This window comes from Dermochelys coriacea, chromosome 1, assembly GCF_009764565.3.
Source record: "Dermochelys coriacea isolate rDerCor1 chromosome 1, rDerCor1.pri.v4, whole genome shotgun sequence".
Taxonomy (NCBI): Eukaryota; Metazoa; Chordata; order Testudines; family Dermochelyidae; genus Dermochelys; species Dermochelys coriacea.
Window position 1 is genome coordinate 345,844,414 of NC_050068.2, and position 25,974 is coordinate 345,870,387.

At 47.4% G+C, this 25,974-nt stretch overlaps 1 protein-coding gene across 2 annotated transcripts in view; it reads right to left on the reverse strand.

The window, feature by feature from the left end:
* PLXNA4 (plexin A4) overlaps nt 1-19,829 on the reverse strand; it is a 600,205-nt gene extending 580,376 nt beyond the window's left edge. For both annotated transcript variants that reach the window (XM_038372558.2, XM_043499156.1), the window contains exon 1: nt 18,575-19,829. In XM_038372558.2, coding sequence (XP_038228486.1) covers nt 18,575-19,753 — 1,179 coding nt within the window. In that variant the 5' untranslated portion in view covers nt 19,754-19,829. The remainder of the gene's footprint in view (nt 1-18,574) is intronic.
* Between the last annotated feature and the right edge of the window lie 6,145 nt (nt 19,830-25,974).

A 25,974-nucleotide genomic window follows, 5' to 3' on the forward strand; every position in this document is an offset into this window, starting at 1 on the left:
TCGCCACGAGTTTTCAAAGATAATGGCCAAGGGCTCTGCAATCACAGCCGCCAATTCCCTCAGCACTCTCGGATGCAATTCGTCCGGCCCCATGGAGTTGTGCACGTCCAGCTTTTCTAAATAGTCCCTAACCACCTCTATCTCTACAGAGGGCTGGCCATCTCTTCCCCATTTTGTGATGCCCAGCACAGCAGTCTGGGAGCTGACCTTGTTAGTGAAAACAGAGGCAAAAAAAGCATTGAGTACATTAGCTTTTTCCACATCCTCTGTCACTAGCTTGCCTCCCTCATTCAGTAAGGGGCCCACACTTTCCTTGGCTTTCTTCTTGTTGCCAACATACCTGAAGAAACCCTTCTTATTACTCTTGACATCTCTTGCTAGCTGCAGCTCCAGGTGCGATTTGGCCCTCCTGATATCTTTCCTACATGCCCGAGCAATATTTTTACACTCTTCCCTGGTCATATGTCCAACCTTCCACTTCTTGTAAGCTTCTTTTTTATGTTTAAGATCCGCTAAGATTTCACCATTAAGCCAAGCTGGTCGCCTGCCATATTTACTATTCTTTCGACTCATCGGGATGGTTTGTCCCTGTAACCTCAACAGGGATTCCTTGAAATACAGCCAGCTCTCCTGGACTCCCTTCCCTTTCATGTTAGTCCCCCAGGGGATCCTGGCCATCTGTTCCCTGAGGGAGTCAAAGTCTGCTTTCCTGAAGTCCAGGGTCCGTATCCTGCTGCTTACCTTTCTTCCCTGCGTCAGGATCCTGAACTCAACCAACTCATGGTCACTGCCTCCCAGATTCCCATCCACTTTTGCTTCCCCCACTAATTCTACCCGGTTTGTGAGCAGCAGGTCAAGAAAAGCGCTCCCCCTAGTTGGCTCCCCTAGCACTTGCACCAGGAAATTGTCCCCTACGCTTTCCAAAAACTTCCTGGATTGTCTATGCATCCCTGAGCCACATAGGTTTTGCTGACATCAGTGGCAGTGTAGACATGGCCTCAGTTTCTCTCTCCCCCCTCCCCTTCTAGTGTCTCCCTGGCAAGGCTTATTTTTATATATATTACACACACACCACTTTGGGATCATTCAGGACATAAGCAGCTACATAAACGCAAGATGTTTTCTTTTACAAAATATGAACAGTGATGTGATCATTATTTGGATGAGATTTTCAGTTATGCATGGTGGGGGTGGGGAAAGACCCCTACAATGGCCTATTTATGACTGATTATTCTCAAAACACACACCAGCAGTCTAAGCGTTAAACCTGGCAAGATGCTGAATGTTTCCTGACAGCTGCTGCGCACCCTCAACTCCCCTTGCAGGAAATGGCAAATGCAAGCACTCAGCACCTGTCAGGATTGAGTCCAAATGCCTCCCCAAAGCCAGAACTGGGAGACCTTCTTCACTGAATAACAATTACTATAATTATTATTTTGTTATACAGACAAAATTATAATTTGGGCTGCAAAGTGGTATGCATGACAACGGAACTATATAAATTGAACAACAACACTACTTTGCATTCATATAAACACCTTCACCCAATGATCTCAAAGCTGTTAAAAAACATTAATTAAGCCTCACAACCATGCTGGGAAGTTAGCTTAAGGACTGCTATGAACAATGTATATGTGCTCTTGCCTTTTAATTGATACAAGCAAAACAGCTCAGCTGTGTGTCAAAGGCCCTATATTTCTAACAGGTAACAGAGAATCCCCTTTAGTTCAAGTACTGTGTTTTTGGGACAGGAAGAACTGAGTTCTCTCTGGCCTTAGTATCCAACTGAAGATAAATTTAAAGAACCCTAGTTATCACTCTTAAAAAAATAAAAACAAACAACCACCACTGAACTGTGGAAAGAAAAACTCCCCTTTACTACCTCTGTCTCTGCAGAGACCAGTACTTGAGACACTCAGAGTGTTTCAGTCTGTGCAGTATAAATTCACTCAAGCCATTAAGCCCAAACTCCTACCGCATCTGAAAGCGGGACTGTACTGTGGAAAGCTGTGGCAACTCGTTTTAAGTAGTAATGCCATAATGATTACATGCTTGTGTTTCCTGGCTCAGGCTCTTGACCAATAGTCCTGATCCACTGGCAAGTGATGGGTCATTCCCTCATTAGTAGGAATACATTTCATTAGTCCCTTCTGCTCTCTCTCGGACTCCCCCGCTTTCTCTCCATACCCAAGTGTGCGTCTGGATAATGTCACTTGTGTGCAGGATAAATCAGCTGAACAAATCCTATTATATTTTGGAACACTGACAGCAACATGGTAATGACATTGAAACAGGGAAAATACAGTGTTGCTCCTACTGATCTCATGTCACCCACATGCTCTAGCTGCCATGCCAACTTCATTACTGTACTAAAATGACAGAGGTCTCTGCTTCTCTCACCACAGCCACCATTTTTGGGATGTACACAGACACATCCATATTATAGATGGTCTGTCTAGCCCCTCCCATCTTTAAAGCGTTACAAACACACCTACCTCCACAGTATCTGTACCGCTGTGGGAGACAGGTCATTGACTCGCTAACAGCACCTAGATTTAAACAGCGGGGGGCTGGTGAAACGAGAAAGAAACTGGGTGATGCAGATGGCACTGCTATATAAATTGTGCACACACAGCAGGAGCTGGGACTAGATCTCTGTTTTTTCAGCTCCAGACAGCGCAGCTGTCTAACACTGGAACCAAAGGAAAACTTCTGGTGATGGGGGGATTAGATCCCTTTATGCTCGCTGGGTGGCTAGCCATGGACTCTGATGCCACTTACATACAAGCCAGTATGTTATATAGCATGTGCCTGGTGAAGGGTCATCCAGACTTGTTACATCTCATAGGCTGACATATCAAGAGTCTCGTTCTTTAGCAAAACCTGCAAGGCCACACTCTTTATTCTTGGCATTTGTCTAAGTAAGGGAGAGGTAGCCTGTGGAAAGGGAGATTGGCCATGTGGCTCATGCACTAGATTAAGACACTCCATAGCTCTGGGTTCAACCCCCAGCTGTCCACAAGATTCCTGTGTGATATTGGGCAAGTTACTTAACGTCTCTGCGCCTCAGTTCCCCGTCTGTAAAATGGGACCGATGATTCTGATTTGTCTATTTACAGTGTAAACTCTTTGGGATAGATACAGTCTCTTACCATGTGCACCAATACGGTCTCTTACCATGTGCACCAAGTACAGCAGGGCCTCCAAGTTCTCCTTCAATAGTAATAATGATGAGCGAGTTGCTGTGCTGCTTTGGGGAGATTTGCTTTCTAGGAAGTCCTGTGCTGGATGCAATCTCATAGGACGCACCAGAAGCATTGAAACATAACGTAAACGTTTTTTTAAGGACATTGCCAGAAGTTTAGCGCACTAGCTGGTTCTTTAAATATTAGAGTCCAAATCCGGCCCTGATTTACACCCTACATAACTCCACTGGAGTCAGGGAAGTGACGGGGGCATAAGTCAGCACATGACAAGGCCCAGAGGGCAAAGCTAAATTCAAATGTACCCTTGACCCCCTTCCTCAACAGAAGGGATATTGTGCAGCTCCTGGCCCGGGACCAGTGGTGCTTTAAATAGCATCAGGCTTGTGGGGATAGCCCGAGGTCCTTTGCTTCTGGTTCTTATAGGACTCTTGGATTCGGCTGCTTTTTTTTAAAAAGCGGTTACGTAACTATCCCCTTGGGCTGGCAAACTTGCAAGGAAACAGCACAGTGAGGCAACGCGAGGTCAGGCCTGGTAAGTAGCTGTTCACCTGGCATGTAAACAAGTGCAAGGCCATCATATGGAGCCCACAGAAGACCTTAGGCTAGGCCACATGCAATAGAGCTGCTGGGTCCCTGGCAGCCAAAGCAGCTAAAAATCAGCTCCTGAACAACAAATCTAATCAGTTGTGAGACATCCGGAAAGAGCAACCTGCAGCAGCTGAGACAAACACAGCAAAGCTCTTCTCCATTCAGGCAGCCAGGGCGGGGCTGCCGCTTAGCATACCTGCAAGAGACCCTGCCCCGGGGTGGGGGTGGCGAGCCCATCGCAGCAAATGCAGCGCAAGCGCGGCCCGCAAAGTAGGGGGCGTTGTGGGGGAGGGAGCTAAGAGACCCTGCATGAAACATCCCAGACACAACAGCCTCGGGCCCCATTCCACCTTCAACGGACATTGTGTGTGAGCAGGGTCAACAAGCAAGTAAGAAGCCAAAAACGAACAGCACAGGGTTATGGCAGTCAGCCATTTAAAGGGACAGAAATCTTATATATTTTTAAAGTAAATATATTTTTAAAAGGAGGTTGGTCTGCACCTTTGTTAATTATTATTATTATTATTTTTTTAAAGAAATTTGGGGGGGGAAGGGAGGGGAGAAGAGAGGACCGGAAGGAATTTACTTCCAAGGATATTTGTTTTGCAATGTTACAGGCAGCCAAACTGAACTAGTGGAGGATTATTATTGGCGCTACCATCGTGTGTACTCTCTGTAACAAGAACTACTTTCTGCTTGGATCATACTTGATGCCTTTAATAAATAACATGTCTAGGTCATTAGGCCATGATTCAGCAATGCACTTAAGCAGGTGCTTTGACTTGAGTTGGTGCGTACGTGCTTTGCTGCAGCATGGCCTTATAAAAGCACTTTTCAGCCATGACTCTCAAAGCGCTTTACAGGGCAGTTATGTAAAAACTTTGCAAATGAGATGTCATGTTCGTATGGGCGTGTCCATGCAAATACCAAACTTCAGCCTTTGAGCATGCTCAGTGTGAATAATAATGCACTAGGCATTATTTCTGGGCCTGTTACCTTTCAACCTGCTGTACTGGCTGAGCAGAGTCAGGCTAACATGAGTGTCTTATATGGTTAATCCAAGTGTTGTGTCCTCTCACTTGAGAGACCAGACTCCTGAGTGCTTCTTAAACATTACAAAGGCTTTGCCCAGGGTCACAGAGGTCACCAGCAGGAGAGCTAGGACAAACCCAGTTCTCATATACTCTGCTTCACTGGGCCCCGGCTGTCCAGTCTATAATACTCCATGTGTTCAGTGCACTGTACATAAATCAGCTAATTAACCTGCATGGCTGCTTCAGTGGAGGGGTTAAGAATTGCTGGCCACATTTTACAGAGGAAGAAGCTAAGGCACAAAGAGGTAAAGTTCCTTGCCCAAGGTCACAAGGCGAGTCAGTGGCAGAGCTGGAAGTTGAACTCAGCAGCTCTAGTCATCCAGCCTTGTCCTCGTTCTACCAGAGTGCAGAGATAATAAACGTAGCCCTCACATAGCATGTTTCACCTAGAGACTCAATCTGCTTTACAAAGCAGGTAAAGGTCAGATGGGAGAGCCGAAGCACAGAGACAGGAAAGAACTTGCCCCAGGTCCCTCAGCCAGGTGAAGGGCAGAGTCAGGAAGAGTGTCCAGGACACCAGAGTGACAGTCCCATGCCCTACCCATTGGACCATACTGTGATTGACAGCTCTATCTGCCCCCAGAGTCAATATCAACTGAGAGCCACTCCCAACCCGTCTTGTTTCCTAGGCTGAAGAGGTGCTCTCCACTACACACGACATCTACAGGGACTGATTATATGAGCATAGAGCCTGAAATAATAAAACTAGTTGCCTCCTTTCACCATCTGGAGATAGTCTGGAGAAGAGAAGACTGGGGGAGGGGGGGAACATGATAAACAGTTTTCAAGTACTGTACATAAAAGGAGGAGGGAGAAAAAACGTTTTCTTTAACCTCTGAGGATAGGACAAGAAGCAATGGGCTTAAATTGCAGCAAGCGCGGTTTAGGTTGAACGTTAGGAAAAACTTCCTAACTTTCAGGGTGGTTAAGCACTGGAATAAATTGCTTAGGGAGGTTGTAGAATCTCCATTATTTGAGATTTTTAAGAGCAGGTTAAACAAACACCTGTCAAGGGTCATCTAGATCAGTGGTCTACAAAGTGGGGTGCGCACACCCCAGTGGTGCGCAAGACTATCCCCGGGGGTGCGTGGCAGGAGGAGCGCCGCTGAAGGAGCCCCACCAGTAGTGATCCTGGACCTTTGATTCTTCGGCAGCAGGGTTTTTTGTTTGGTTGGTTGGGTTTTTTTGCTTCCCCAGAGCTGGCCCTGGGGATGCGAGATTGAAAAAGTTGGGAGACCACTGGTCTAGATAATACTTAGTCCTGCCAGGAGTGCAGGGGACTGGACTAGAAGACCTCTCGAGGTCCCTTCCAATCCTACACTTCAGTGATTTTATATACAGTGAACTTTGGCCTGGTCTACACTGGGGGGGGATTGATCTAAGATACGCAACATCAGCTACGAGAATAGCGTAGCTGAAGTCGACGCATCTTAGATTGGCTTAGAATCACTTACTTCGCGTCCTTGTGACGTGGGATCAACGGCGGCTGCTCCCCCATCGACTCCGCTTCTGCCTCTCGCCGTGGTGGAGTTCCGGAGTCGACAGCAGAGCAATCGGGGAATCGATTTATTGCGTCTACACTAGATTCAATACATCAATCCCTGATAGATCAATCACTACCTGCCGATCCGGCGGGTAGTGTAGACATGGCCTTTGCCTGCACAAGGCATTATTTCTGGGCCTGTTACCTTTCAACCTGCTGTACAGGGTAAATCTTTGAGTCCTTGTCTTGCCAATAACTTTAGAGGAGGAAATGAGGAGGGAGCTATAAGTGAACCACTCTTCGACAAATTTTTAAACATAAATGTTATTAAACCCCCATTAGATTCTTTGCCATTCCTGATAGCAGATCTCCCTGGTCTGAGGGTGGAAACGGAAACTTTCAACTTTGGAAACAGCCTCCATTACGTTTGCTTTACTGAGGGTTTATAGATTCATAGATTCCAAGGACAAAATGGTCCATTGTGATCATCTAATCTGACCTCCTGTATAACACTGGCCAGAGAACTGCCCCAAAACAATTCTTAGAAAAGATCTTTTAGAAAAGCATCCAATCTTGATTTTAAAATGGTAAGTGATGGAGTATCCACTACTACCTTTGGTAAATTATGCCAATGGTTAACTACACTCACAGTTAAAAATTTATGCTGTATTTCTAGTCTGAATTGGTCTAGTTTCAACATCCAGCCATTGGATCATGTTATAGCTCTCTATGCTATATCAAAGAGACCATTATTAAATATGTTACCCAGATAGATATAGACTAATAACATCACCCTTTAACTGTCTCTTTGTGAAGCTAAATACAATGAGCTTCTTGAATCTGTCACTATAAGGCAGGTTTTCTAACCCTTTAATCATTCTTGTGGCTCTTCTTTGAGCCCTCTGAACAGCCTTCTTGAACTTGAACAGCCTTTTTGTTGACACCAAAACTGGACACAGTGTTCCAGCAGTGGTCACACCAGTGCCAAATATAAAGGTAAAATAACCTCTCTAGTCCTGCTTGAGAATCCCCTGTTGGTAATCTATGTGGATTTAGGAAAACTGAAAAGGGTAAGAACTATAAGTGATGGAATGAAACGGAAGGAAAATTTAAAGGAGGATAGGAGGAATACTTCCCAACAGTGGGATCATGGAAGAGTTCCTACGGCTATAGCTACATAACTATGTCCCTGGTAACAGCCTCAGCAGGCACTGAACCTGAGACCTCTGGATTTAAAACACATAATAAGCCTCTACAGGTTGAGCTAAAAGAGCAGCTTTATTAGTTCAGAAGCACCAATGGACTCAAATTGCTACACATAGGCTGTCCACTAGAGAGACACAAAGAGCCCCAGCATGCTACTGCAGGTTACATCTGCACTGGGGAAATTTACCAAAAATATTCCCATTGGTGAGCGCAGTTGCATGAATTAGTCCCATGGAAGCTGATAGGCTATTGCTATCAGGAACTACTCAGAGTGAGAAAGTGCTCAACTCATACTGACACGAGTGCAAAGATCATACCTGCAAAAATGCAGAGGCCAGAACCCCTTACTGAACTTCTCCTAAACGGATATCAGAGAAAAACACAGTTCTCACTCTCAGGTTGGGTGCAGCAAATCAGATACACTTTATTACCTCAAGCAATTGCACAGTGGGAGAGAGTGCACTAGGACACAGGGTTTCCCACCTAGGCAGGTCTCTCCCAGATAAACAATTTGAGCAAGTATTTATACCTTTATTACAGACAAGAATAAGCAACAACTGCATATTATTTATATATATTCCTTCACGATATCTTATTTTTCTTACCATTTCTCTTATAGTCTGCATTCTATTCTTATCTAATACAAGGTCACAATAGCCTCTTTCACAGTTGTTTTCTACTTGCTTCGCACTATCCCCGCTTCTACAAATCTCGCGTTACTAAAGCTAGGGTTAGCCTGACTCCTGCTCATTTCAGAGGCCTGCATCCAAATTCCCTTTATCTACTTCCACTCTAATCCAGTTGTCGTCCTTGCATGATCCTTGCATACACTGATGGTATGGGAATGCCACAAAACTCCCATGCATCGGAGGTCCCACTTCCTTACTTCGAAAGCAACGGTCCATCCATTTTTCAAAGAGAAACGGATATTTTCCTATGCACTGAATAAAAGTTTTAGCTGTACAATAATCCACCACCATTCCCCTATTGTTCCTGGAGACTGAATAGGGGAAAGGTAAGGTGAGAGGCTACACAAGGCTTTGGTTTTGGTGCTACTTTTCTCTTAGCCTCTGAAAATGCTGGCACTTCCTACCACACCTCCACCCATCTCTATAGAGGATTCTATTTTGCAGACAGAACTCTCCGGATGGGGATTCCTGGGAACAATTGACTAGTAAGTGGCAGCATTGTCCAGTAGCCAGCACACGGGACAGATTCAGGAGACCAGAGTTCTATTCTCAGCTGCACACTGACCTACCCCATGATCTTGGGCGAATCGTGTTTCTCTCAGTTTCAATTTCTCCGTCTGTAAAAGGGGGATAATGATACTTTCCTTCCCCAGTAAAGCACATTGGATGAAAAATGCGGTGGAAGAACTTGGTATTATTATTGCTAGGACAGGTGATAGGAGAGTTGGGAATATACCCAGGAGTCCTGACTCCCATTCCCCTGCTGAAACTACTTGGCAACTCTGCCTCCCTGTGACTCACACTTTGATCCCTACCCTCAAAATAAGAGGCTATCCAAGCACTTCTTTAGCTATCCTCCCAGCCAAGCCACTCATCAGGGAATAACTATGAAGCCTCCCCAGGTATGCTCCCCAAAGCCCAACTATACTACAGTGTTGGGAAACGATTGCCCAACCCTTTGAGAGCTCCTGAGCTCAGAAAGGATTTTTTCCGAGCGACAGGGCTGCCACAAAAAACAAGAAGAGATTGAATACAGTAATTTAGACAGTCAAATTCCATTTCCTGCCAAAAGACAAACGAAAATACACACACAAGGCAGCAGTCAGGTGGTGGCTGGGGGCTGGCGCTTGATTATCTTGGACAGATATTTCACTAGAGTATCCTGGCAGCAGCGGCTAAAGTGACACCTTTTCATTTAAGGCACTCGGCTTTGTTATGGTGCAGTTCATCAAGCGGGCGCTTGTGAAAAATAAGAATCCAATCAGACAGATGAAAAGCTCTGGCTGCCAGGATGAGCGGCTGAGCTTACTCCTTTGCTCTCTAGAATAGCGAGGGTCAGCGGAGAAAACCTTTCGTATCACCACCCGAGACACTGTGGCTGGGTTTCAATCCCCACCCAACACCCAGTAAGGTCAACTGCTCTCTTCCTCTGGGGTCTCCAAAGCAAGTGCTATAACACACCAGTGCTATCTTCTGGGACATACCTTCTGCAAGTCCATCCAGGTCCGGTGTTTCAGGGTAGCAAACCACCGGGCTGTTCCCAGCAGCAATGGGCCATAGAAGGCTCCACTGGGCCATGGAGATGGACCGTAGACTGGACTCCAACTAGCACCCTGCTCTGGGAAGTACCCTCCCTTTGGGGAGGCTGCCCCAGGAGGCATTGGAGGAGGCTCACTAGAAGAATCCCCGCAGAAAACTGATCCTTGGGAGCAATAATGTGAATGAGTTTCAGCCAGTGGGAGAGAAGGAAAGACAACTAAACGGGCAAGTGAGAGGGACCCTGAAGGGCATCCCCTAAAATAAGTTGAGGATTTTTAATATAGATAAAAGCAAAACCACAGAGAAGCCCACGGTGCCTGCATTTCCCAGGTGGGCAAAGGCACCTGGCTTTTAAGGTTTGTGAAGGATAGTCCAGCGGTTAGGGCATACGTCTGGGACTCAAGAGTCCTGGCTTGAATTCTCTCCTCTACCACAGGCTGCCTATGTGACCTTGGGCAAGTCACTTAGTCTCTCTGTGCCCATTTGTAAAACAGGGATAAATAGCACTGGGAACTTGGCAGGATAAATACTTTTAAAGATTGGAGGGGCTCAAATACGACAGCGATGAGGGTCCTATAAGTAACTGAGATGGAGAGAGAAACAATGCACCTGAAACCTGTGGAAATCCATTATGCCCAAACCAGGGGTGACGGAACGGGGTGGGGCTTGAGGCCATGGCCACTTGTAAAAGTGGAATGGCTATGCCCTCCTCCCCCTTTTTACTAGCTGTAAGGGTAAGCAATGGGGGCATGGAACGGAGAGGAGCAAGCGGGGGACAGAGTCTTGGGGGGGGAAAGAGGCGGCGCAGGATGGGGTCTCAGGGGAAGAGGCTGTGCGAGGGCGGGGGGAAGCAGTGTGAGGGTGGGATCTTGGGGAGAAGGGGCTGTGTAGGGATGGGGGCTATGGTTTGGGCTTCTGTGGGCCCTCCACACATTTTTAGTGTGCTTCCGCTGCTCCTGGCCCAAACACTCACCATGTGTCCATTATTATGTTGGATTATCCGAACATGAGCAATTATAGTCACAGACTTGCATGCCTCCTATAGTTTCTATCAGAGAAGAGGAGATTCTTCTTCACTTCCTGTCCTAAGCTCCTTAGTAGTAGCACTGGGCTCTCGAACTCTCTCTCCCCAGCCCCCTTAGGTGTATAATTAAATTTCATGAAACTTTTTGAAAGTTTAAAGTTGTTTGCATATTACACAGTTTAAAAAGCAAACCTACTTGTGGTGTTTTTTAAAAAAATGCTTTTCCACCCCTAAAAAATTGTTATAGAATCAGCTACTGAAATGGTAGGAGCTCCAATCTCCTACCAAACTTCGCTATAAATGGAAAATTTCAATAATCATTTCGATAAACATTTGGATTTAAAAAGTGACAAAAAAATTGTGAAGAATGAAACATTTCAAAAAAAGAGAGACAAGGTCGAGGGGATAATATCTTTTATTGGACCAATTGATGTTGGTGAAAGAGACAAAGCTTTGGGGCTACACAGAGCTCTTCTTCAGCTCTGGGAAAGGGACTCAGAATGTCATCGCTCAGTACAAGGGTGTAACAGATCAGGAGTTGACACATTTCCCAAGAGACAGTTCAAGGTGAAATGGGCAGTTAACACGCCTACAGTCGTAGGGCAAAGGAGTGTTATCAGAATGGGTTACAAATAGTGATCAGTGATGTGATTGCTAAGCATTGTGGGATCAAATGTATTATTCAAACGTAAGCTATTCTTATTCCATATGTACACAGTGCTGAAGGAATAGGGGAATGCTGCTGCATTACCTGGAACCATTCATCACGCAAGTGAATAATGCCTGTTTGAAAAGCCACTGAGTAGTCATAAAAAATGACCAATTTTTCCTGATTTATGCTGCAGATTAGTAACTACTGCCTTCTGCCCTTAAAAGGGAAGGAACGTGCGCTATCATTCATTCACCCATTTATCTACTGTTCTTCATGAGATGCACTGTCCTACGGATGGGGGTTCCACGACCACCGCTCCCAAGGGAAGGAGGTGGTGGTGGTCGGGGACTCTTTCTCTTCAGGGGGACTGAGTCATCTATCTGCCGCCTCGACCGGGAAAACCAAGAAGTCTGCTGCTTGCCAGGAGCTAGGATTAACCGAGACTCATCAAGCCCTCAGATCGCTACCCCTTCCCGCTTCTCCACGTGGACACCAATGATACTGCCAAGAATGACCTTGAGTGGATCACTGCAGATTACGTGGCTCTGGGAAGAAGGATAAAGGAGTTTGAAATGCAAGTGGTCTTCTCATCCATCCTCCCCATGGAAGGAAAAGGCCCAGGTAGAGACCGTCGAATCGTGAAAGTCAACGAATGGCTATGCAGGTGGTGTCGGAGAGAATGCTTTGGATTCTTTGACCATGGGATGGTGTTCCAAGAAGGAGGAGTGCTAGGCAGAGACAGGCTCCACCTAACGAAGAGAGGGAAGAGCATCTTCGCAAGCAGGTTGGCTAACCTAGTGAGGGGGGCTTTAATCTAGGTTCACTGGGGGAAGAAGACCAAAACCCTGAAGTAAGTGGGGACGTAGGATACCAGGAGGAAGCATGAGCAGGAGAGCTTGAGAGGGGAGGGCTCCTGCCTCATATTGAGAAAGAGGGACGATCAGCGACTTATCTCAAGCGCCTATACACAAATGCAAGAAGCCTGGGAAACAAGCAGGGAGAACTGGAAGTCCTGGCACAGTCAAGGAATTATGATGTGATCGGAATAACGGAGACTTGGTGGGATAATTCACATAACTGGAGTACTGTCATGGATGGATATAAACTGTTCAGGAAGGACAGGTAGGGTAGAAAAGGTGGGGGAGTTGCACTGTATGTAAGGCAGAAGTATGACTACTCAGAGCTCTGGTATGAAACTGCAGAAAAACCTGAGAGTCTCTGGATTAAGTTTAGAAGTGTGAGCAACAAGGGTGATGTCATGGTGGGAGTCTGCTATAGACCACCGGACCAGGGGGATGAGGTGGACGAGGCTTTCTTCCGGCAACTCACGGAAGTTACTAGATCACAGGCCCTGGTTCTCATGGGAGACTTCAATCACCCTGATATCTGCTGGGAGAGCAATACAGCGGTGCACAGACAATCCAGGAAGTTTTTGGAAAGTGTAGGGGACAATTTCCTGGTGCAAATCCTGGAGGAACCAACTAGGGGCAGAGCTCTTCTCGATCTGCTGCTCACAAACCGGGAAGAATTAAACCAAGAAGCAAAAGTGGATGGGAACCTGGGAGGCAGTGACCATGAGATGGTCGAGTTCAGGATCCTGACACACGGAAGAAAGGAGAGCAGTAGAATACAGACCCTGGACTTCAGAAAAGCAGACTTTGACTCCCTCAGGGAACTGATGGGCAGGATCCCCTGGGAGAACAACAGGAGGGGGAAAGAAGTCCAGGAGAGCTGGCTGTATTTTAAAGAATCCTTATTGAGGTTACAGGGACAAACCATCCCGATGTGTAGAAAGAATAGTAAATATGGCAGGCGACCAGCTTGGCTTAACAGTGAAATCCTTGCTGATCTTAAACACAAAAAAGAACCTTATAAGACGTGGAAGATTGGACAAATGACCAGGGAAGAGTATAAAAATATTGCTCGGGCATGCAGGAGTGAAATCAGAAAGGCCAAATCTGGAGTTGCAACTAGCAAGAGATGTTAAGAGTAACAAGAAGGGTTTCTTCAGGTATGTTAGCAACAAGAAGAAAGTCAAGGAAAGTGTGGGCCCCTTACTGAATGAGGGAGGCAACCTAGTGACACAGGATGTGGAAAAAGCTAATGTACTCAATGCTTTTTTTGCCTCTGTCTTCACGAACAAGGTCAGCTCCCAGACTACTGCACTGGGCAGCACAGCATGGGGAGGAGGTGACCAGCCCTCTGTGGAGAAAGAAGTGGTTCGGGATTATTTAGAAAAGCTGGACGAGCACAAGTCCATGGGGCCGGATGCACTGCATCCAAGAGTGCTAAAGGAGTTGGCGGATGTGATTGCAGAGCCACTGGCCATTATCTTTGAAAACTCATGGCAATAGGGGGAGGTCCCAGATGACTGGAAAAAGGCTAATGTAGTGCCCATCTTTAAAAAAGGGAAGGAGGAGGATCCTGGGAACTACAGGCCAGTCAGTCTCACCTCAGTCCCTGGAAAAATCATGGAGCAGGTCCTCAAGGAATCAATTCTGAAGCACTTAGAGGAGAGGAAAGTGATCAGGAACAGTCAGCATGGATTCACCAAGGGCAAGTCATGCCTGACTAATCTAATTGCCTTCTGTGACGAGATAACTGGCTCTGTGGATGAGGGGAAAGCAGTGGACGTGTTGTTCCTAGACTTTAACAAAGCTTTTGACACAGTCTCCCACAGTATTCTTGCCAGCAAGTTAAGAAGTATGGGCTGGATGAATGGACTATAAGGTGGATAGAAAGCTGGCTAGATTGTCTGGCTCAAGGGTAGTGATCAATGGCTCCATGTCTAGTTGGCAGCCGGTATCAAGTGAAGTGCCACAAGAGTCAGTCCTGGAGCCGGTTTTGTTCAATATCTTCATTAATCATCTGGAGGATGGTGTGGATTGCACCCTCAGCAAGTTTGCAGATGATACTAAACTGGGAGGAGAGGTAGATAAGCTGGAGGGTAGGGATAGGATACAGAGGGACCTAGACAAATTAGAGGATTGGGCCAAAAGAAATCTGATGAGGATCAACAAGGACAAGTGCAGAGTCCTGCACTTAGGACGGAAGAATCCCATGCACCACTACAGACTAGGGACCGAATGGCTCGGCAGCAGTTCTGCAGAAAAGGACCTAGGGGTTACAGTGGAGGAGAAGCTGGATATGAGTCAACAGTGTGCCCTTGCTGCCAAGAATGCCAATAGCATTTGGGGATGTATAAGTAGGGGCATTGCCAGCAGATCGAGGGACGTGATCGTTCCCCTCTATTCGACATTGGTGAGGCCTCATCTGGAGTACTGTGTCCAGTTTTGGGCCCCACACTACAAGAAGGATGTGGAAAAATTGGAAAAAGTCCAGCGAAGGGCAACAAAAATGATTAGGGGACTGGAACACATGACTTATGAGGAGAGGCTGAGGGAACTGGGATTGTTTAGTCTGCGGAAGAGAAGAATGAGGGGGGATTTGATAGCTGCTTTCAACTACCTGAAAGGGGGTTCCAAAGAGGATGGATTTAGACTGTTCTCAGTGGTAGCAGATGACAGAACGAGGAATAATGGTCTCAAGTTGCAGTGGGGGAGGTCTAGGTTGGATATTAGGAAAAACGTTTTCACTAAGAGGGTGGTGAAGCACTGGAATGGGTTACCTAGGGAGGTGTTGGAATCTCCTTCCTTAGAAATTTTTAAGGTCAGGCTTGACAAAGCCCTGGCTGGGATGATTTAGTTGGGGATTAGGTCCTGCTTTAAGCAGGGGGTTGGACTAGAAGACCTCCTGAGGTCCCTTCCAGCCCTGATATTCTATGATTCATTCTTCCCTTTCTGAAAAAACTTTACTTGGTGGCTAAGTCTGTGCTGCCCAAAACCCCCTGCTCTTGGTTAGTTTACTCCCCTTTACACACACACACTCTCTCTCACACACACACACACACAAAAGCTTAGATGTTGTAAGCAATGGCGCCTGGTACTTTGCCTCAATTCACTCTGCGAGCCAGGCCAGCCCGAGCCTTAGGGCCAGGAGCTGGAGAGAGACTCAGACCCAGCCTCTTCTGCCCAAGAGATGAACATGAGACTCAGTGCACTCAGGTCAGCTGAGTCACCAACTCAAAGCTCATTTCGCTTGATGCCAGCAGTCACAGCTGCCGCTCTGGCTCAGCAGCGAGGCCTTCTGACTGGCTTGAACAGTCAAGTACAGCACACTCCTCCCCATCTCTTCTGTAATTATTTGTGTGCATGCTGCAGTCCATTAGTGCTGCGTGCCAGGATGGCTCATGGATAAGACTCTACGAACTTGGTCGTGGCCATGAACAAACATTGCACGGGGAAGAAAACGGAAGCAGCCACAAACGGGGAGGGGGACTCGGATTTTCTGTTAACTGCTTGCTGCCCTATTAGAAAAACATGAGGCCAGAGTAGCCATATACTGCGCTCCAGCTCACAGTAAGTTATCTACAGCGTGAGGGGCTATTGCTGTAGAGTTTAGGAATGAACTCTTTATTTACTACAGAAGAGCAAAAAAAAATCAAGACCTATGCTTGACCTCATCTCTTAAAAGCCCAAGCAGCTCCTCCTAATCTTCATCACTCTCACTGTAACACTCCCAGAGCTTGTCACCACTCACCCCGTCGGCCAGCCTAGGCCTTTGGCCAGGCTGGGCATTTCAGTTTCTGATGGCGAGGCAGCAGTGTAGCTCGTCACCCTTCAACTCCCATTGTGCTGACAGGCAAAGCCACTCTGTGGATGCATTTTACACCTGCAACCATGCAGCCGTGTTGGTGGATGGCTGACAAGGGCTGTAACAGGGGCAAATCACCAATGGAGAGAAGGCCCTAGAGAGACATCTATCCCAGACATCTCAGCAGCCACCTCCACTTATTGAAAGGCTACACTTTCCAGGCTTAGGGGGTGGGTTCTGCCAGCTGTATTTAAGTAGAGTAGTTAGTACCTTTCCTGGGGGCAGCCACCTGAAATCAACAGAGCAAAGTGTGTCTCAACTTAAGGGTTCAGAATCTAATACTCCTCCGAATCGTGCCTTTCATTCGGGGCTCTCTATGCACTGTCTCACGCTGGGGATGGCTCATCTCCACTGTACAGATGTAGACTGAGGCACAATAATGCTTTGGCAGCTTTCCCTGCCCGGGTCACACAGCGAAGCTGGGAAAGGAATAGAGTCCCAGTCCCCTGCTCCAATCACTAGGCCATGCTCCAACTCTTTGCTCACATTCTCCTGTGCAATTCAATAGTCGTTTTCATCAAGGTCTCATTATAGGGACCACAGAGAGCTAACGGTCCCTTTTATGGCTTATCAACGCCACTGAAATGACGGGGTTGGTGAGGTTCGGTGTTTTGTTTCAGAGTCCTGCAGCGAGTCGTGCTGGGAGTTTGGTAGTAAGTCTACAGGCAGCACATACCCCCTATGTGGGGAGCTTTAGTGGCCCAACCAAGTAACCCCAGTGGAACGTACTCAGCTTCAACCTAAAAGCAGCTCTTTGAAACTGCAGCGCTCCAGGGACGGAAGAAAATCAAACCCAGATGTACCTCTGGGCTTGATCCTTCTCCCACTGGAGTCAATGGGAGGGTTGCTTTTGGCTCCAATGGGCAGAAGGAATCCGACTCAAAGAGACAGCCGATTCTCATTTACACCAAGGCCTCTTTCTACAAGGAGCAGAGAGATGGAATTTTTGCCCACTTTCAGGCCCCTTTATGCTGCCAGTGGCCTAAGCCAACAGGGACATCACCCACAGAAACTAAGTCAGACTAAACTTCTCTGCCATTGAATCAAATGGGGATTCCCCGGATGAAAGCAGAGTGGATACCGTGCGAATCAAAAAGGAGGCATTCCAAGACTGCCATTTGACTGGGGGGAGCGTTCCACAGCGCTTCGTTTGTAATGAAAGAGCCGCCAGGGCTCAAGCCCTTACTTTATATTCATAACTGATCTAGCAAGCCCAGAGGTGCCGGGGCTATGAACTGCCTGCCAAGCCTAGAGGTGCCAGGGCTCAGCAATGCAAGCCCAGGCACAAACTAAGTGCTCACGTTCCAGCTCTGCCATTCGACTGGGGGCCAGGGGAAGTACTCTGTGTTTTCCATTCTCTCTTTGTTTAGACTTGAGCTTGCCTCTTACTTGATGGAGCTAATTAAGATGGAAAAACCAAAGCACAGCGCTCTGTTACATGCAGCCCAGATGCAGTACACACTGTACTGCTGATTTCGGTACAGCATATCAAAGGCTGCAATACACTGCCTGGGTTGAGGCAGATCCCAACAAGTGTTGCCTGCACGATCAGGCAACACAAGGATGCTTTGGCTTATTTGCAGAATAAACCCAAGCACCTTGTGCCCCCCTCACCCCAAATCTTCCCCTTGAATCTTGTAGCATTTAGTACAGATCTTCAAGCTATTCCCTTATTATTTGTTGGCGCACAGACATTGTAGAACTGGCTCTGCATGGGGAATTGGGGATTTCAGTGGGTTAATGACCTATGTTACAGACCCCTAAATTAAATAAATAAATAAATAAATAATCAAGCCATATCTTAGCAAATCTCACTGTGCAAATTAGTTTAGACTCTGCCTCAAATTAGAGTGACCAGACAGCAAGTGTGAAAAATCGGGATAGGGCATGGGGAGTAATAGGAGCCTATATAAGAAAAAGACTCCAAAATCGGGACATCTGGTCACCCTACCTCAAATTAAGGTTATGGGGGTAAAATTCCACCCATAAGCAGAGGTGCCACCTTAAGAGGTCAGGGTTTCAGTGGTGCATAGGATTTGTGCTGGTCTTCTGGATGGAGGTGGAATTTCATCCCTAATTATTTATTTTGTGGAACAACAACTAAAGTAAATAGGCTGATTTCCTCCGAATATCTCAAAGCACCTTACACTAATTCTTTAACAATCACAACACTCCTGTGAGGTAAAAGCTTTATGCTCCCCAATTCACAGATGGGAAAACTGAGGCACAAAGTGGTCACATGGTGAGTTGGTAGCAGACCCTGGCATGGAACCCAGTAGTCCCAGCTCTTAGTTCTCTGGTCTACTCAGTAGGTCACATTATCCTGGTACAAACAGCCACATGAAGTAGCTCAGTGTGGCTGGTTAAACACGTGACTTACCGCACTGCTACAGGGAATGTCCTTGACTTTGAGCCAGGCCAGATCCAAGGTCCCCTCTCCCCTGTAGCAGGACTGAAGCCTTTCTTTGATGCGGTCGTTGATCTTTTTCAGGATGAAGATGCACAGAGCAGACTCATCCAAGGACTTCATTTTCCTCTTCTGCCCCTTGGAGAAAACTGTGAAGAGGATATCGTCGTTTGGGCTGGCACCCAAGGACCTGGCCAAGATGGCACCTGCCTTGGATAAATAGGCTGCTTGGAGAAGCCGGTACTCCACACCATTCTTCTCGCAGCCAATGGGCACCTCAACATAGGAATTGAAGGCTGTGTCCTCCTTGCAGAGCCGGACCAGCTTGGAGGTGTAGACCTGCTCCTTCGTGGTGGAGCCAGGTGGGGAGATCATCTCAGGCTGCAGGGTCAGAAAGTAGACGAAGTTGCCGCTGCTGAAGCCGTAGATGTAGTAGATGTCGAAGTCAGGGATGATAGTGAATGTGTCTGAGGGGATCTTGATCATGGAGGCCACGAACTCGTCATGAAAGACGTAAGCAAACATCCCGTCCGCTTCGGAGTTCTTGGTGAGCTTCCTGCTGGAGATGGTGGGGAAGTACTCAGGCTTGCCGTCCACGGCTGTGGCGATGAACAGCTTGTCATCCATGTTGCTGTAAGAAACAATGACTCCAAAAACAGAGCCACTCTCGTTTACCCCAGAGAGATAATGCTCCTTCTTATGGAAGGGCTCTCCCAGCTTGAAGAGGTCCTCCAGCCTCAACAGCTTGCAGATCCCCTGGTAAAGGCTCCCACAGGCAATCAACCTGTTCTCCTTGTAGTCTATCAGGAGCATCTTGTTGATATTGTTAGTGAGAGTCAAGGGTTCATTGCAAGTCTGGACTATCCTGGGAGGATAGCACTTTGGGTTATCTTCATCTGGACCAGTCTGGTGGGTCACCAGAACTTTTAGGTCATTGGAGAGTTTGTAGATCCTGTTGACGGCCCCCAAGTAAATGTGCCCAGTTTTTTCATCAACCACCAAGTGGTTAAAAGTCCCCTCTGCCTGCTCTCCAGGGAAAGTGGCAAAGGGCCTCTTTGGATGAGGCGGCTGTTGCCTAGCGAGGGATGGCATCATGGTAGATAGGAGCAGGTGGGAAATCAGGCAAGTCCATTTCCACATCGCTGCCGACATAGTTAGAAAGTTTTGTATTCCCAAAGGAGTGAGGATGCGGAGCGGCAAGCGTTTTCAAAGTCCCTTAGCGGATTTTGTCCTGCAAGCAAAGGGAGAGGAAAACAAAAGTATATTACTATGGAGTTTTTCCCCTCCTCCCTTCTTCAAAACCATGCCATCCTCAGAGAATATTTAATTGCTAATCCCCCCTTTCTCATCTCTGATCTCTCTGTATAAAACCAGCACAAAGGAACCCTCCTGGAAAGAAAAGACTGGCAGAAATCTCATGCCAGATTAATAACCAGCCACACACACACACCATAACACAATAGAGAAATGCATTGGAAGCAAACATTGTAAAAGGGTTAATGGCCACAGATATTGACCAGTATTTGCATTACGAAACCCTGGCTTTGACGGGGTCCCATTGTGCTAGGAACTATTCAGGGATATATTTCCTGTACCTGAGTTTACAGTCCAAACAGACAAGACAGAATGGGTTATGATCCCCTTTTTACGGACGGGAAGCTTGAGTAGAAGAGAGATTCAGTGACCTACCCAAGGAATGGGTGGCAGACATAGGAATTAAACCCAGATCTTCTGTAGCCAAGCTCAGTGCCTTAACCACCCTTTCTCTCTGACAGAGTTAGTGTCCCTCCCTCCCTCTTCTCCTGGTGCTGTTCCACTTAGTATAAATTAAATATTCATAGGACCAGAGAGGAGAGCGCCAGAAAGAGACACTGACTGTATAGCCTGGTGGTTTGGGCCCTGACCTAGAACATGGGGCACCTAGGTTTAGGTCCCTGCTCCAAATCAGTTAGGGCAGGAACTTTTCTTCTGCATCAGAATGAAACCAAAATTTTGAAACCTTGAAATCTTTCATGAAAGAAAACTATTTTCTGTTCGGCCCCAGTGGGAACCCAACCCTTTCTGTTTCACCCCTTTGAGCTGCAGTTTTTAGTGCAGCCAAAGATGATACATATACTGGCACTCCGTGTCCTTCTAGCCTGTCTACACTATGCACGTAAAGGGGTTTCCCAACACCATTGTCCCGCATCACTGTAAACGTTGAATGGTGCTTTAACTGTGTAGGTTTAAAGAGACAGCTGCAAGTTGCCATAGGTTTTAAACACACAGTTAAGTTCCCCTCTTTGCCCAGAGACAGAACCCTGCTTTAGCCATGTTTGGAGACAGCTCCATTGTTACTGGGTTCCCTGGCATAGCTGCATTTGTCTCGTAGCCGTGACCTGTGAAACTGCACCTCCTTCTCTTCATAGCTGCTTAATTAACAAAGATCAGTTCAGCTCCTTTGAGTCCTGCAGAGCTCATACAGCTACTGGAGACTGAGCTGGATTCCATTCTGGCTCACGCATCACATGCGGAACTTTCAACTAAGTGCTGAGTGCAAAAGCCTTATTACAGGCAACCATTAGAGCAGGCTCCAAATCAAAGACAGTCACAAACCACACACCCCTGAACATTAGGCTGGTCAAAGCCTGGGTCTGACTTCCACAAAATGCCCCTTCTCTCTTTATAAGGACCAGAAGCAAAATTCCTTTTGAACCTGTCTCAAAGGGCAAGGCTCTGCCACCCCTACTCATGCTGAGTTATTCCACAGATATAAATGGTGTTAATGTTGAAACAAGGGTGATGAGATCTGGTGTTAAGGATTGCAAAGTGGCAAGGTGAACACTGCAGGATTTTCAGGTCCCAGAGAGCTGAAGGTACGGCTAAGGCAATTAGAACCACTGGGCTAGATTCACACCTAGTGTGAATCCACTAACGTCAATCGAGCTACAAAGATTTACATCAGCTGAGGGTCTAGCCCAGTGGTTCCCAAACTAGGGGCGCCACTTGTTCAGGGAAAGCCCCCAGCGGGTCAGGCTGGTTTGTTTATCTGCTGCGTCCGCAGGTTCGGCCGATCGCAGCTCCTACTGGCCACGGTTCACCGCTCCAGGCCAACGGGGGCTGCGGGAAGCGGCAGCCAGCACGTCCCTCAGCCTGCACCGCTTCCTGCAGCTCCCATTGGCCAAGAGCGGTGAACCGCAGCCACTGGGAGCTGCAATCGGCCGAACCTGCGGACACGGCAGATGAACAAACCGGCCCGACCCGCCGCGGGCTTTCCCTGAACAAGCGGCGCCCCTAGTTTGGGAACCACTGGGCTAGCCCATCTTCTTGTGACTTGTAAGCTGATCAGATCTGACCAGGAAGCCACACGGAAGGAATAAATCTGGCATCAGACAGTCACTTTTCGGAGTATTTATGCAATTCGGATCTAAGCAAAAAAAAATCTCACAACGGCCAAGAGCTCAGGACAGTGGTACTTCTTCCCCCACAGGTTTAATTTCCCAGCTGCTGCATTTGTCACATGCTGGGCAGAGGTCATGCTGAGTTAACTTAAGGCATGTTTACTTTGTCCTGCTTTGGCCTTCTGGTCCAACAAATATTTTTTAAAATCAAGTTTATGTAAAGTTCAAGAGATTCCCTCTCTCTCTCATCAGTGAGAAACAGTTCTCTCTGCAGCCGGCCAGTCATGCAGGGCTGTAAGCAGGACTTTTAATGATCTTTATGATGATGGATAGAGTAGCAATGGGAAAAGTTGTCCCTGTGCAGCGATACCTCTTCAGCCCGTCTCAAGGGTGGACTCTTTCAAAGGAGAAAGCTGGACCCAGTGTTCTGAAATGTCACACGGTGCCCCCGAAAACTAGTTCTTGTCACTTCTGAATTATGATACGTGTTTCTAATGGCTGCCTAGACACCGGGGTAATTGGAGCACTAGAAATACATAAGGAGAAAAGATTCTTTTAAGAGACGTTTTTATTTTTTCCCCCACTCTCTCAGCCCTGCAAAGTCAGAACAGCTACAGGATAAGGAAACAGGTTCTATGGTGGCTCACGTGTCAAGCATCACACTGTTAACCAAGGACCCAATCCTGCAGTGAGGTCTACCTATACAGCACTCTTTGCTGGGTCAGGGAACTAAGGTCCAAACGCAAAGGAAAACTCATCCCATTGTAGCAGCTAGGCAAGCCGACTGAAAACAACTTGGCTACACATGGGTTATAGAGGACATACGCCAGCCTACAGAATCTTGGGGGCATAAGCCAGAAGGAACCCAGCTTGACTTTCAGATGCAATAAATACTTGTTACGGAGTATAAAGTGCACTCCAAAATAGCAAGACTCATGGGGGAAAGTCTTCACATACAGGGAGAAGTCTGACAAGTATCTGCCCTTCCAATCACTGAACAAAACAGCCCCTGGCCTGAGATGTTCATCATCTAAACAGATTGGGGCGGGGAGGGGGATGACAGGAGAGAAACACTGGCAGACTGGTTCTGCCTTAGAGGTTTGGTTCGGGGCGGGAGGTTCTGCCTTAGAGGTTTGATTGGTTTCTTTATTGCAGTGTGAGGGGCAGGCAAGGTTTAGTGATTTGAGTGATTCATAAAAGAAAGGAGTGTTGACAAGGGTGAACTCCTGATGTATTGAGACAGAGGGAGTGCTAGGCACAGGGACACAATGGCTGAACGCACTCAGGAGATGTATTTCAGAGTAACAGCCGTGTTAGTCTGTATTCGCAAAAAGAAAAGGAGTACTTGTGGCACCTTAGAGACTAACAAATTTATTTGAGCATAAGCTTTCGTGAGCTACATCCGATGAAGTGAGCAGTAGTTCACGAAAGCTTATGCTCAGATAAATTTGTTAGTCTGTAAGGTGCCACAAGTCCTCCTTTTCTTTTTTTCAGGAGATATCGGTTCTATTCCTGACTCTACCACTGAGCTGCTCTGTGACCTTGGGAACATCCCTTCACCTCTCTGTTTCTCCTCCACCTTTTGTCTTGGCCCCTTAGACTCTTAGTTCTTCAGGACACAGACTGACTGTTACCATGTGTATCTACAGCATCAAGCACAATGGGGAACCAATCTCTGTTGGAGCCTCTGGGTGCTACAGTCATTGTTTGGGTTTATTAAAAAAAAAAAAAAGTCTGTTTGTCACAGCATAGGACAGAGACATGGATGCCTGTAATTAGTTATTTACTGAGCAGAGAGTAAGCAGCGTTCCTGCTACATCTTAGATGAGGCACCAGAGAGAAAGAGAGAGAGTTGTGCATCTCAAAATGTTTATCACCCACATCAGGGGATGGTGAAATTACAGCCACTGGGAAGACAGAAACAATACAATGCAGTAAGAATACCCAGCTTGTCACTCTGCAGGGCCTGAAAGAGACTGATTAGAAAATAAATAAACATGGAAACAAAAGATAAGAAGGGAGCAGAAAATGAGATCTGGCATTCAGGCTTTGATCTATTTCAGCAGTTCTCGGAACTGTGGGTCGGGACCCCAAAGTGGGTCACAACCCCATTTTAATAGGGTCATCAGGGCTGGTTTATACTTGCTAGGGCCCGGGCCTGAAGCCCAAGCTGCACCGCCTGGGGCTGAATCCAAAGCCCGAGGGCTTCAGCCCTGGGCTGTGGGACTCAGGTTACAGGCCCCCTGCATGGTGCTGAAGCCCTTAGGCTTCAGCTTTGCTCCCCCACCCCACCCAGGGCAGTGGGGCTTGGGCGGGTTCAAGCTTTGGTCCTCCCTTCTAGGGTCATTTTTGTTGTCAGAAGGGGGTCGCGGTGCAATGAAGTTTGAGAACCCCCTGATCTATTTGCTTACCGGGAAAAACAAAAAACCCAAAGCCCAAGTCAGCCTCCTGCAGAGATCTACAGTGCAGCCTGCACTTAAGGATTTGACTAAGCATACAGATGTGTCCTGTGGCGACTTCATGTCCCAGCATGCAAAACTCTATCTTGATCCAAGTTGATGGTCAGCTCAGCTCAGACACAGAGATGCAGTACTGAGTTTGATCACATCTGCAGTGCCTGGGTATCCACATAGCACTGAACAATACCCCCAAAGCTCTGTCCCAGCATGCACTGGGCTCAGTAGAAAAATCAGAGAAGAGTTCTCTATGCTTCTTCACCCCCGAGGGATTTTGGAGCAACTGGGGTGAGGCAGATTGCCCTCTTCCATGGAAAACTCTCCAGGGTGCCCCTTGCGGAGACTCTTGGGCAGCATCCCCTCAGAGGCTGCAGCCAATCCAGGGCAGGGACAGCTGCCTGTACGTGCTGCTCTGCCGGACTGACCTATTACTGCATGCCCCACCCACACCAGAGCAAAGGGGACACTGCGAGACCTAATGAGACATCCAGCAGCACAAACAGCTCACAGCATTTCCTGGATGACACCACTGGATGGAGCAGCCAGTCTCTCTGCCACACACCCTAGGCCCATGTGGTCCTGATCCTACATGAGCTCCATGGGGTGCCAGAGAAGGGAGGAAAGGAAGATATCACTCTCCCTTTCTGTACACCAACGGGGAGCTGCGCCAGAGTAGAGGTTACATTGTGCATCAAAATTAAGCTTGGGAACCTAGGAATTGCCAGACTGGCCCAGACCCAAGATCCATCTAGTGCAGTGTCTTATCTCCATCAAAGACCAGTACTTGCTGCTTCGGAGGAAGGTAGATGAATCCCACAGTAGAAGAAGCAGGACAATCTCCCCCGCACGTTCAGTCTCATCCTGGTTAGAGGCTACCATTAGGCCCCTCCTCGGGAACCTCTACTGGGAGATTCCGAAGTCAGGACAGCATGCAGCCCTCTTGGAAGAGGTCAGCGCATCCCATGGTGAGGGCAAAGTTTAGGTGCAGTAGTTTTAGTGCAACTCAAGTGATATTTGAATTACAACACAAGGATTGCATGGCATGTTAAGATCATCCTCAAAATGCAGCAAGTTTCAATGGGGAAAAATGAAACAAGCTCCCTTTTGTCCATCGAAAGTAGATAGTACACAGTGGGGGCAAGGGGTTGGCATGTGAATCTGGAGCAGTGCGCACAGGCTGGAGTGAGTGCCAAGCCAAAGCAGGGGGAGAATTCAGGTTTGGATTCAGATTCAGAAGCACCAAGGTCACACAAAAGACTGAACTCGCTTCACAAGCTGATTGAAAGTAGTCCGTGCTGCAGACTGACTGTGATTCACCCTGACCACTACTGTAAACCCTGCTGCGAATCTCTGTCCCACCACAGCTGGATCATCCCCCAGGTAAACACAGGAGATTAAACATTCCTCCTTTTGTAACACCCACCCGTTTCTGTTATGAACAGGTGGGAAACGGATGAGATCAACGGATCTTGATTATAGTCCCATCCAACCGCAGAGATTGTGAAAGATCAGCTGAGAGATTTGGGCCCCTTGGGGG